General features: G+C 32.1%; 2 protein-coding genes across 3 annotated transcripts; one reads left to right on the top strand and one right to left on the bottom strand.

Annotated features, from left to right (window-relative positions):
• Positions 1-69: 69 nt before the first annotated feature.
• LOC124953664 (zinc finger protein 622) lies at positions 70-2028 on the bottom strand. Its single transcript, XM_047505387.1, has 3 exons — positions 1783-2028; positions 793-1495; positions 70-714 (listed from the first exon to the last, which is right to left on the bottom strand). The coding sequence occupies exons 2-3, from the start codon at positions 1481-1483 to the stop codon at positions 236-238; spliced, it is 1170 nt and encodes a 389-aa protein (XP_047361343.1). The 5' UTR covers positions 1484-1495; positions 1783-2028; the 3' UTR covers positions 70-235.
• A 751-nt stretch (positions 2029-2779) lies between these two features.
• On the top strand, positions 2780-14520 carry LOC124953668. 2 transcript variants are annotated; one of them, XM_047505394.1, is made up of 3 exons: positions 2780-3506; positions 13843-14167; positions 14293-14520. In XM_047505394.1, exons 1-3 carry the CDS (start codon positions 3485-3487, stop codon positions 14330-14332), a joined length of 387 nt encoding a protein of 128 aa, XP_047361350.1. In that variant the 5' UTR covers positions 2780-3484; the 3' UTR covers positions 14333-14520. The 2 variants fall into 2 exon arrangements, with proteins under 2 accessions (XP_047361350.1, XP_047361351.1); XM_047505395.1 differs by lacking the exon at positions 2780-3506 and adding an exon at positions 11687-11901.
• Positions 14521-14552: the final 32 nt, after the last annotated feature.

Raw genomic sequence — 14552 nt, 5'->3', positions numbered from 1 at the left:
ATAATGTATCTTTAGAATAAACTTTTCATTTCATTCTACATAATATATGGGTGACTTTAAGCAAAAAACTGAGAATTATAATGTTTATTTTAATTTAAATAATAATTACATTTTTACAAAATGTAAATTAATTACAGTTGATAAAGCATATAGCTACATATACCAATAGTACATATTTCATTTACATAGCTGTGAATCATATAATTGAATAATTTTGATCTGTTTTGAGTCACATTTAAAAATTAACTTGTGGTCTAAAGTGCTGTTGTAACTTGTTTGCTTTCAAATTTAATTTCAAAGTATATTTAGCTTGTATTCTTTGCATAAATTTAATATCTCTAGCTTTTTTAACAGCTATTTCCTTCTTTGTATCGATCCATCCTAAAGCTTTATATTGTGATATTATATTACGTAATTTATCGTTTTTAGATATAGCAACGGTTCTATTTGGATTTAAACTTTGTTTGTAATATCTCATTAAAGATCGATGACCAATCACATTACCAGATGGTAAAACTAGTTGATAATCAGTATCATCTAGTTCAGGTATTTCAACTTCTGCATCTGGATCTGATGTTTCTACATCAGGATAACTAGAAGAGTAGTCATAAAACTGTACATATTCTACAAGTGCATCACCCTCATGCAACATTTTACAATGACCTTTGTCGATCATATGTGCCTTGACTGATTCGACGCTTTGAAATGCTTTTCCTGTTTAAACAATATTTATTTTAATACTTAATCAAATCAAATAAATTTTATAATTCCCAAATGAACAGATACACTTACCGGTATCATTACACCAAATGCACATATAGTTAGCATATATTTTTTCTCCTAAATAAGTAAGCAAACCTTTGATATCTATACAATATTCTGGATCAGGTATAAAAAAGGAATGTGCCATTGTCATGTGTCTCAAGTTTCGTACTATGGATCGACTGTGATTTTTACAAAACAAACAATTGTTATTCTTGATAGGATTATCTGTATCTTCAATCCATTCATCAGAATCTACAGATTCAACATCAGAATCAATATCCATATCGTCTACAGTTCTTTGACTATGATTACCAATTTCAGCTGTTTTAACAGTTGTAGCATTTGAGATAGAAGATATTACAGAAGCTGATAAAGCTGAATCATCTACCGTACTCTCATCTTCGGATCCAGAATAAGGTATATCTAATTTTAATAACTTCTCTCTATGTTTCTTAGATGATAAATGATTTACATATTGATTTTTGGTGCTGAATGTTTTACCACACACTCCACAATACATATTTTCTTCTAGTGACTTATCATTTTGGTTACGTTGGGCAATAACCCTTTTTTGAAAATCTTCTACCGTAACGGGTGGCAAATCTGCTACTTTTCTTTTTAAATTATATCGATGCCAATCGGATTTATAATGTTGTCTTTGGATCTCGAGATCTTTAAAAGCCACACGGCAGGTTATACATGTGAAGGGCAAACTCATGTTTTCTATTTCCTATATATATATATAAAAATATAATTCAAAAATTGTTTAACTTAAATTATAACCTAGAATCTAAAATTAAAATATAACTTGAATATTACGACAAACTTATACTATAACGTTTTTGCAATTTTATTAATTTTTTAAATATATTATACAAAATGGCAGAGAAACATTATAAAATCTAAATTCTTTATACGTATCTGCGTAAGGCCAGTGAATATTACAAATACTAAGCTTTTTTGTGAGGGACAATATTCCAAGATATTTCACAATTATATGAAAAGATGTATAATTACCGTCGCGTATGCAGTAGTTGCTTATCAATTAACACTGAAGTTAGATAGAATAATATGTAAATCTTTTTTCCACTTCTCTTCTTAATTATATTCTATGGTGTATAATACCAATAACAAATTATTCATAAATTTCAACTCTTATGCAAATTTAATGTTCTTACGGCGACGAATGTCGATTACAATATGCGTAGCGGCATCAGAGGAAGGCGCACAAGTATATCATTGTATATACACCATAATACATATATATTCTGTTATATATATATATTATCTCTATATCGATAATCAGGACCGTAACAAGTCGAACTTTAAGGCTGTTTCATATCAGCCAATAAGTTTACAAGGATTTACATACAAAAATTCTTTTAGTTACACACGAGTCACAAGCCTTTAAGCAATTAAAAGTCTTAAAGAACAAATTTTAAGGATTCTTTGCGCAATGTCCTTTTATTTCTATTAAAAAATTTTATTGATTCTGCCATAATATTTTTCTTTCTATTTTAAGAAAGACAATTAAGATAGGACGATTAATGATAAAATTTCCAAAAGAATTAAAAAAAAAAGAAAAAAAAAAAAAGAAATGGAAAAAGAAAAAAAAAAAGAAAAGATACCTTTCGAAGAAGATAACGATGAATATCGATGCAATTGCGAAAGAAATAAAAAGGAAAGAAAAAGAAAAACATATAAAGTTACGGAACCGGATAAGGAAAAATCGAAATCTCAAGAGTGTTTCTTAAATCCTATTGGATAAAAGAAGAAAGAGAGAGAGAAAGAGAGAGAAAGAGAGAAAGGGAAAATAATCGAAGAATCGGAATAATACGAAATGCCAATACCAAAAAAGAACTAGAAAAAAACTAAGGAGAAGGCCAATGGCGGAACAACGAAAACGAGCATGGCTGTTGTTGAGTGGGTGTGTGAGATAGAGTGGGGAAAGGAGAGTTAAGTGTTATATCGCCAGGGGGTGTCAAGGGTCGAGCGACGGTCCTGGAATTGCTCGAAGCTCGCAGTTGTATTCAGGCAGTAGTCGCCTAGTAAGTCGGAGCGTTTTTTTTCAAAGAAACACGTTGCAAAGGAATATACAAGAGAAGGAACGCGATATATAATATAATAGATAAAGAAGAAAGATAGCGTGAATCTCAGCGTGTTTATAAGCGTTAGAGAATTACGAAGAGGTTACCATCCACCGAAAGAGAAAGAGAAGAGAAAGAGAGAGAGAGAGAGAGAGAAAGAGTGGGAGAGAGAGAGAGAAAGAGAGAAAGAAAGAAAGAAAGAGAGAGATAAAGATAGAGAAAGAAAAAGAGAGAGAGAGAGAGAGAGAGAAAGAAAGACAGAACTTATACGAGCTGCATAAAAATTTGCGTTTCTCGTGGCAAATAAAAATCCGATATAAGTTTTTCGTAGGAAAAGTTATCTAGAAAGGAGTCACGGTGATAGTGAGCAACACGCCCTGATCGGATACGAGCGACGAGTGCTCGTCGAGAGTATATAAAAAAAAAAGAAGTTGAGAAAGAGGAGAACGACGACATTCTTGCGACGGTTCACGATCGTTGAGGAAGAAAGAAGTACTAACATTCTACGAGACATAACGAAGAAGCTGGTGTACCCTTCGTTAGGGCAATCCATCTGTCTCGACGCTCAACGTCGCTGCGACTCATATTTTCACGCTAGAAGGCGGCCGTCCAGCAGGGCGATACCATTTTATATGACTTTTCTTCGACGACAAGGTAAGGATCTTTTTTTTTTATTTATTTATTTAATTATTTATTCGTTCGTTATTTTCTTTACGCGAGCTATTAGAGAAAGGCACGCACACGCACACACACCGTTTTTCTCCTTATCGAGTTTTCCCTTCCCCTTTATCCCCACCAATCCTCCCGCTCTCTAACCTTCTCGCCTATCTCTCTCTCTCACTCTCTCTCTCTCTCTCTCTCTCTCTTTCTCTTTCTTTCTCCCGTCCTCTCGTCGAATGCTAATTTTAGCGATCAGCCATTTTGGAGACGAGAACGTGCACCGATTTGCGAGACTCTCGCCTTTACGCGGAAATCGATGTTGCTTTTTTCATTCTTTATCTTTTTAAAAGTACCTCTTTCTCTCTCTCTCTCTCTCTCTCTCTCTCTCTCTCTCTCTCTCTCTCTCTCTCTCTCTCTCTCTCTCTCTCTCTCTCTCTTCTAACTCTCATCATCGTTCATTCTCGTGCTCTATTTCCCTGTATCTCTCTTTCTAGTACACATTAGTTAATCGCTTCTTCCTCTTCGTATATCAAAGATTTCTTCTCCTTCCCCTTTCGTTCTCCTTCTTCTTCTTCTTCTTCTTCTTTTTAATCTTCTTCGTCTTCTTACGTACTCACATACTTACGTATAATAAGAAAAGATCATCGACGAGATCCGCTTTCGACTTTTGACGTAACACCTCTATATTTTTCTCATCGTCTCACGGTATATACATGCGTACATATATATTTCCTACCGGAAACATCCGCCTCATGCTTTTATAACCACGTATTTTATTAACTATCATTCCATTATAATAAAAATGACGAATATTATCTTGATAAACGTTATCATCGTGTTAAGTTTTAGTTTTCTTTCGCTATATACTAACATTCAGTATCATCTTTGAAATCAATATTAATATTTATTACTTAAGGCACAATGAAGAAACGGTAAATAATTTTGATCAAATAATTTTGAGGTTACAAAAATTATATTTATGAATTTATCAAAGATCCTATAGGTTTTTCTTCTTTTTTTTTTTTTACGTACATCGCTTTCTTTTTTGTCCCTCTCTATTTCTATCTCTATCTCCATCTCTATCTCTATTTACCTCTACTATTATTTTTTTTTTTATATATATATATATATAAAATATTTTGTTTTGTTAGAGGTTAGAAAGTATCGATTGTATTCTAATCAAAAGTCCAAACCAACGATTATTATCGAACGTGATACGATATGATGATGAGAGGAAGATGTCGAATCACGAACACAATGATCATAATTAGCAGTTTGTATAACCAAAGAAATTGCTTCGTCATTTTTATTACGGAACAAGGAAAACCAAATCCGTAACGTGAACTAATGGCGATCCATTCCGAAGCCATTAATGGTGGAGATTAAAGATTCTACTATTTTAAATTCATTCTTGTGAAAGGCTTAAAAAGCATACCATTAAATTTTCATTATTTTTATCGATGCACGACGTTGTATTTAAGTATTTACATATATATTACCTTTAGTATTTAGTACTATTATTTTTGTCAATTTTTCTAATTCCATGGCGAAAGAGAAATATTTACAGAATGAAGGTCATTTTGTCAGTATATTTAGTAAATTTGGTATTTATTAGTAATTATTATCGTTTCGAAGCCAGGCATAATTACATTTTGAATACGTAATCGATAAGACAAAAGCGTTGTTAATAAAATTTTTCATTTTGAGAAATCATCGACATCGTTCTATCAGTAAATACATTATGTCAATTTAAATTATATCAATTTAAATTTGAGAACAAAATGAACGTTGTATACGAATTTTTATAGATAGGTGTATCTACGTTTGATTATCATCGATTCAAGGTCTCATATAATCATATTTTTTTCCTCGGTTTTTTTTTTGTATATATGTTATCGATAAGAAAATGACGATGTTAATAAATATTCAATTTTCCACTTTAATTGATGCCGCTCTATCGGTAAATAAGTTAAAGGTCACTTCTAAACAATTTCAATTGAAATTCGAAAATACTCATAAACGTATTGAAACGTTTCTATCTCTCGAACACCTGCCATAATCTCTTCAGATTTCATTAAAATAATTCGAATTTGATCGTAGAACGTTTCTAACTTATTTTAACATAACTCGTTCTTGTTCTCGTACGCGTTCGATCGAGATTGTACAAATATTATATACAAAGCTGTTTGATATTGAGTCTGTTGTATTTGTTTACTCTGAATAATAATTTCTCTATATCGTACGGTTCCAATATAAATTAACGCTAATATGTAATTTAACATTTTTAAATACATTGTAATATCTTATCTAATTTTTATTATATATATATATATATATATATATATATATATATATATATGCAAACATGCAATTCACATGTTTTCGATAAGGTTAGAATTTTTTTAATCTTACAATTACATAAATAGCTAGAGAGAGTTATTTACCCGAGAATATGTAAACTCACTTTCGATATTTAAGTATGTACATCGTATACATTATTAAGTACATAGGGATGCATGTACAACGAAATTCTCTTGAAGGAAATTAGAAAGGAAATGTTTCTGCATCTTCGTACGTATAATAATTTCGAAATGACTTTACGAATCCATACGAATACGGTGAGAACACGTTACAAAGTCACATGTGTAGAAATATGAAAACAGTCGAATTGGAAAGTTTGGCCGGCAAACCATTCTCGTTATATCGTTCCAATGCAAATACACTTACATTAGGTGAACATCCCTATACTCAGTGTGCTTGTGGTTACAGAGAGGAGAAAATAGAGTTATGCATATGAGTAATGGTACTTATTTCTGGAACTGCGCTTATGCTATAATAACGCTATACCAAAAGATGAGAAGAATATTTTAACAGAGTATCCTATTTTAATCAATTCAATATGAATATAAATATCGTTCAAAATTCAAGTTGAGATCTTTTCTATTATATCGCGATTATTTTGATATTGTATATTTTTTTCTATTTTTAATACTTCTTATATTCAAACTTATCTATATATAAATATTTAAATTATATACAATATTTATATATATATATATATATATATATATATATATATATATATATATATAAATGTGTCCTAGTAAATTATCAGTAAAAAGACAATAACAACTCCAACATAACGCAATTCAAATACTGGAAGGTCAGATAACAGGAAAGATATATAGATTATTAACAGTAGTTCAAAGGAAAAAAAAATTTATATATAATAACAGTTTCAACATTAGTTAAGCCAAATATCGGAAGGTCCCGATATATAAATATGATGTTTATATATATAAATATATATATAAACATCATAGAATATTCACTTGAAATCATAAACATTTAATTTACCTGAATCCGAACATATTTTTATCATTGTCAATGTAATTTCAATATTAACGTTAACCTCTAACGATTTAAGTAGAATAGCGCTATATATGTATGTCTAATCTTCGAGAAACTTTATTACTATTAATGCAATCTATAATTAAATGAAGAATTGTTTTTTATTACGATTCCTTTAGAAAAGGGAAATCTCGATATGTCTAAAAACTCATGTAACGTTCCTAATATGATAAAAGACTAGAACGAGCTGACAAAACAGCTATATATGTGTGTATATGAGCTTTCACTCCCCTACTCGGATTATTTTTTCTTTTTATTTTTTCTCCTTCCCTTTCTCTCTCTTTCTCTTTCTTTCTTTTCTTTTTCTCTTTTCATTATCTGTAACATAAGATGGCCTGTTTTGACCCTTAAGTTTGCGTAGAGACCATTGATAGCGATGCAAAATAATACTCTTCGATCGATACGGCAGTGATTCTCAAACGAGAATTTCGAAGAAGAAACTTTACAAAAGAAAATAAAGAAATAAAGTTTCGCTTCAAGCTAATTTCATTACGAACATGAAAATATGGAAAAACTTCATTACTTCGACTATAAAATGAACGTTCTTCTTATATGAAACATTTATGAAAGAATACGATCAACTTGATTTATTATATAATATAAGCATGTAAATTAATTAATATCTAGTTTCGGGTTAAATTCACTGATGAAAATAAGAGGGAGAGAAAGAAAAGAGAGAGAGGAAGATATATATATATATATATATATATATATATATATATATATATATATATAGAGAGAGAGAGAGAGAGAGAGAGAGAGAGAGAGAGAGAGAGAGAGAGAGAGAGAGAGAGAGAGAGAGAGAGATGTTTCAAAGTCTCTTGTATATCAGTGAAAACAAACTTTCCGTTCAGATTTTTGGCGAAAATATGTTAAAAACTAAATACATTAAAGATAAATTCTTGACGTGGTTGTCTCTATATCTAAACATTGGTATGTATATGCAAATGAATAGATATATATATATATACATACGAAGTAATCATTGTTTTAAGTAATGAATAATTGCGAATAATGATATTGTGTTGTACTAACATTTCGATAGAGTTAACATCATCGTTTAATGATGACAAAGATATACAGGAAGTTTCGTAAAACTTCACTGCATTATATTAATGCTGTTATTGTTAAATAAGCGACGTATACCTTCTCGTACAAACGATTAAATATTAGATATTCTGAATATATTTCAACCTTTAATCAAGAAAACTATATAGATTGAAGAAGTTTGTTTTTAAAAGTCTGATCGTCCACGCATACACAACTAAAGAAATAAACGTGACTATCGTTAAAATAATTAGCATATCATTGCATAAATTTTGTTCCTATAATAACGAAGAAAGGGTTCAACGTTGTATCAATTCCTTCGACCGGAAAGATAAATATACGTTCGTTGGTCGAAAGCCGCATGTATATTCATACATAGAAACAAAATCAGCTTGAACAGCTGATGCAATAATATACGTACTTACATTCGTTAGTTTTTGTCAAGTTCGAACGGAAGTAAGTTATCTCAATTTATAAACAAAAAAGAAATTCTCGATAATTTTTCAATATCTATATTTAATATCAATATCTTCTTAGTCTTTTATTTATTCGTTTATTTATTTATTTTTCTTTAGAAAGAAACAAAAAGACCATTATTCTTCGTTTATTTACACGGGTTATTAATTAGAAATTTGATAAATAAATATTCAACAAATAAGAAAAAGATGTGTGTGTGTGTTTGTTTCATTGATTTTTCGAGTAGATAACGAATTCAAATTTATGATCGACGTTAAAAAAGAGAAGAATAATACAATGACCTATAAAATCTTGGTCTTTTCTTTTTTTTTTTTCTTTTTTCGCTTGAAAAAGACATAGTGTTATTATTTAAAAAACAAGACGAAAAAGGAAAAGAATACATGATTTTACACGACTTGCGAGGTTACTTTCTCCGAATTCATTGCAAACCTTATGCGCGCAAGTATGTCAGCCTTTCGAATATCGTTGCGAACGAGTTTCATTGTGCATTTGTCGTAGATTTATCAGTAAATGAACATACATAGTGGAGAATCCAAACGACTACGAAATGTATATATATCTATATCTGATTTCTAACTATAAATTTTCGTTTCTCATTCTCACGCAAATCTTTTAGAAATCAAAGGGTGTATTATAAAGAAACGAGTTAATCGTTTTCAATTTTTTGTTTTTAAGAAAATCTACATTATTTTTAGCATAAAAATCATATAAATAATACCCACTATTATAATATTTATAAAACGACAAGAGAGTAAATTATTGGACCAACGAATAATGTAAGAATTTGCAGTATTTTACATTTAAATAAAATAATGACAACATTTAAATAAATAACATTAATATAACGGCAATAGTGAATTATTGTATATTGGACAATTAATCATTTCTAAATTTTCAATAATTTATATCTAAATAAATAGCACTAGTATAACGACAATATTATATGATAAGACCAATTATTAATATCAAAATTATTATTATATATCTAAATAAAACAACAACAAGAATATATGAATAAACAGTATTAATATAAGAACCAAAGTGATTTTCATTAAATAGATTGTGGTTATTATTTAAATATGATCAACTTTTGTTTAAATATTTTAAAAATTCCGATAATATTTATTGATTAATCTTTTATATTTTATACATACACACACGCATACGTAAAGATATTTACTATTTGTTGCAAAGGTGTAGAAAAAAATGTCCTAAAATTGTCGTTGCATACATTGCACGTGCAATAGGACTGGTGCAAAATATCGAACGGTGGTACATAGCTTTGAGCATAATCGTCTTGCGCACCTGCGTTTACCTTGAACTTTGCTGCATCCGTTCCGGTTCCTCCTCTATCATACTGAAACAGCCAGGGGCACATGAGAATTACATTATAGCGTTAAGTGTAACGCCACAGATAAGAATAACGTTTGCATCGTCTTTATAAAATGTACAGATGATAAATTTGTATTAACTATGTATTTACATATTTATGTATTTTATGTATGTGCGAAAGTATTTCTTTTTCTTTATAAATAAAATAAAAATTCATTCGCGGCGCAAGTAACAATGACAGTTCGTTAGCGAGAAAATTATAATTAACATTTATTCGATTCGATTTCAATTTATACTTAAGTTCGACACGTGATAAAACGTTATTATCTACCGAGAGTGATTTAAATGCCTGGATGATAAAGTTCCACCCACTCGAATACGCTTGTTATTATTTTACCCTCAAAGCTTTTCTCTAACATAAAAATATCAAGCAATTATCCCAAGAGATAATTATATACAAGTGATCTATTTTCATCATCAGGAAATTCGTGCCTATTATACTTAAAGAGATTAAAATCTTTACTTTGTTTTTTTATGATTAGAAACATATGATTAGATAAAATAAAAACAGTGACTTACCATCTAACGTCATGTAAAAGATAAAAAATATTTATCTATCTAAACAAAGCAAGGGGGGAAGGAGGAGACAGGGAGAGAGAGAGAGAGAGAGAGAGAGAGAGAGAGAGAGAGAACTCTTCTTCGAAATCGAATAAAAAGAAGAGTAAATAAGTGCCATCATTCATGCGTCGCTAACGACATCGATCGGGGACACTTAACCTCGGCGAATGCTAACAACCCCATTCTCGTGGCCGACATAACTATTTTTTTTCTCTCTTTTCCTCTCTATAGTTTAATATACACTCTTCGAATTTCTATTACGTTGTCCTATACCCGAGTTTTTGATACTTGACAATGAGAAACGATCAACGTTCTTCTATCTCTTTTTCTTTTTCTCTCTTTCTCATTCTTATGGAGAGAGTATATGAAGTATACTTGAAGTATACTTTATGAGATGATCTTCAAGGGAACGACCTTGCCTGAAGACAGACCGATCTTTCGTTAGAAAAAGTCAATTCAATATGCTTCTTCTTCTAATCTCAACAATTCTATGTTTCTCTATGTTCGAACATAAAAAGAAAGAGAGAGAGAGAGAGAGAGAGAGAGAGAGAGAGAGAGAGAGAGAGAGAGAGAGAGAGAGAGAGAGAGAGAGAGAGAGAGAGAGAGAGAGAGAGAGAGAGAGAATGAGAATGAGAATGAATGTGCGTGTGTATGTGTATGAGGATGGCGTTGGCCGATCGGTCGTCGCGGTGCTCGATCAATATGCTCCGTTTTCCCGCATCGAGGACGCCTGCGCGGCCATCGGAGCCGAGCCGCAAGGTAGGCCGATCCGGGAGCCGAGAGAGCCACGAGTACGCACGACAACGGTGATTCGAGTTACGGTCAGGAGCTAGAACAAGCTAGAGAGTTAGACAAGCGAGTAGCAGTACCAGCACTAGCAACAGTAACAGCAGCAGGAGAAACAGCAGCAGCAGCAACAGAACAATATTAATAACAAGCAGTAACAACAGCAACAACGTAGACAAAACAATTATAATACGGGATTGTATCCTCCGCACGTACGGTGTGTGTATGTGCGTGTGCGAGTGTGTTGAGAAGAGGTTTAGCACCAGGCCCCATCGTCAATACATTAATAACTTCTTTGTCGAAGTTGAAACGTCGACGATTGTCAACGATTGTTCAACAGAAAAAAGACGCAAGACGTCCTTTCTCTGATTATTTATCTCTCTCTCTCATCTCTCTCTCTCTCTCTCTCTCTCTTTCTCTTTTTCTTTCTACTTCTCTTCTCTCTCTTTCTCTCTCTCTCTCTCTCTCTCTCTCTCAATCTCTTTCTCTTTCTTTCTCTTTTTATGTTACCCCTTTTCTTTCTCTCTCTCTCTATCTTTCTCAATCTTTTTTTATTCTGATCCACTCCGTGAATTCTACTTTCGCGTTTGGAAAACGCAAATATCCTAATCGTTGGTTAAACGTCGGGCCAGGTTCAACAGCGATCGAGATCGCATCCTCACCAACGGCAGCAACAGCAACTGTCGCAAATCACGACTTATGCGTCTATACCGAGCAGGTAACTTCTTCGATCTCGAATCCACCATCGTCGACCCCAATAACATAGCACTCAGTTGTTTCTCATGCCTTCTACTTTGCTACTTTTTTCTCTTTCTCTCTCTCTCTCTCTCTCTCTCTCTCTCTTACTCTCTCTCTCTGTATTTTCATGTATATGTATCGTTCTTCGATCGAAGCAACCATCTTTCCCCTCCTCTTCTTCCTCTTCCTCTTCTTCCTCTTCTTCCTTCTCCTTCTTCTTCTTTTTCTTCTCCTTCTCCTTCTCTTTCAAAGTACATACTTACTTGGCCTGCCATTGAATTTTGTTATCCAAGAATTTCAAAGGATCTTGGTTGGAAGGGATCGATTGATGTTAACAGCATCCTCATGATGATTCCTCAGATGATAGACGATTATGTCGTTCCTATGATATCGATCTAAGGAATAGCACGTCGATGTAAACTCTGTTTCTTCCGTATTTCGATAATGTGAATATTATAGTAGATATAATCTGAAATAGCAAATATTCAAATAAAATGGTATCTTCTTTTTCTTTCATCTTCAAACAAATTAAATATTTATCTTCATTCTTATGTATCTTATATTTTTATCTTCTTTCTTTCTTTTTTCTTTTTTATCTATATTTCTTTCTTTATTTTTTATATATATTTATATATATTTATGTATGTATGTATATATATATATATATATATATATATATATATATATATATATATATAAAATAAGACATGCTTTGAAATCTTTTGTATTACATATTTAATTAGTAAATAATATCTTTAATAAAAATAACGAATTTATCGTTCGTTCGATTAACGTCGAGAACGTCGTAATTGCATATGGTCGATCGATATAAAATAGCGACTCCTCCGATCATTGTCCTTGTCGCGTTTGTACGAGAGACCTATCTGAGAAGTTATAAGTACTATTGTTTGATGTTTTAAATTATTATCTTCGAGATGATATAATTACATTTAAACTTTTATTATTATTCTTTTTCTTCTTCTTATTATTATAATTTTTATAATGAAATTATAACGAAAGCAAAGTAACTAGATACGAGTCAATAAAATCTATTCAGTATATATTTTAAGAGCATTCGAATTAACAGAAAAATCAAAAATACACGAAATATGTATACACATAAATATATGCAATCGATACGCGTGTATACGTATGAATGATCCTTTAGAAACAAGATAAATCTTTCGATCATTGGTTACGACCAAATTACATTCGTCTGTTATAATTTCATTTGTTCTTCTTTCCCAATAAACATGAAGTTCAGTTTATTACGTATTTCTCATCCGTCTCCTTCGAATCTTTCTTCGGTAATCGACCAATTTCATTAACGGACGCGTCCGCGTTTGATCTTTGCTATGATGATCCTGGCATGGCCTGCGTTTCTTGGGAATCATTCAGATAATCGTTAATGAGTCGATTAATAAATGAGTCAAACAGTGATTATTTATTGTCCCAAAATCCAAAACGAACATATCCATAAAGACTAAAGAAAATAAAAGAAAAAAAAATGAATGAATCATGAAAATCTTAACCGATGTTTCATTGCCCGAGAACTTTTAGCAGACCCTCATTTACAAGTCATCGAGACGAATGGACAAAGGATACTATTGAAAAGAAAAAAAGCTGCTTAACACACTTTCATTTATACCTCATTAATACGCTTGTTTAAGTAAAATAGAAAAATCCTGTTTAGGTATTCATAAAACGATCTGATATGTCATTGAATGATGCGACACTTTGGTTTGTTTCTTCTTTGACATAAGCTGATTAGAAAGCTAGGTATTTTATTATTGACTTTTTTCCTTTTTAATTTAGATCTAAAAGTAAGGAATAAAAGAAGCGTATATTTTAATATTATTAAAAGGGAAGGAATATGTGATGATTGATCATTCGTTTAAAGGATGTTTTTTTATTTTCACAGAAACATCCAGGATATCATCCAGAGAGAAAGGATCGGTGTACAGGAAAGGCGGCGGTAGTAGGACATCGTCCAAACGGTTTACAAACGGCAGCACCATCTCGTTCGTTCGGTGCAATCCTTTGGTAGGATCAAGCGGTGAATCGATCGCACCAACCTGGTTCCCAGGAATTCTTAGAGGCACGAGAAACGGACAGGCAGCGTGTATGATCATTGAAGAATATCCCCCTCTGCCCATCAAACCGAGGCAAAATCCGCATCAAGATATCACCCAACGATTTTTAAATCATCTGGTCCTGCCTAAACACAGGACCTCAAAATTTTCCAGGTTTGTAGAAAAAGATAGAGAAACAGAGAGAGAGGGGGGGGTGGGAGGGAGGAATAAAATTTGTAAGTTTTTTGTTATAGTATGAATATAAATATCACATTGTAACATTGATTTTAATTTGACAGTAATAGGCATCGGAAGCTACAACCGTTCAGAGAAACGTGACTATTGTCAGCGGGTAGAGCGGCATACCTTACCGCGGACAACGAAAACCATCCTGACTCGACACGTTACGAGCTACCATCGGGTAGCAATTGCTTGGCAACGTCGCTACACAGCAATCAAACTGCCGCTGGGAAACGTGAGAAGGAGGAGATCTAGAAGAACAAGGACGAAGACGTTACCCACTTGAACTTGAAAAGAGGGGCTAAAAGATTAAAGATAA

The sequence above is a fragment of the Vespa velutina genome, chromosome 13 (genome assembly GCF_912470025.1).
Source record: "Vespa velutina chromosome 13, iVesVel2.1, whole genome shotgun sequence".
Classification (NCBI taxonomy): Eukaryota; Metazoa; Arthropoda; class Insecta; order Hymenoptera; family Vespidae; genus Vespa; species Vespa velutina.
This window is presented reverse-complemented; position numbering and strand designations above follow the sequence as displayed.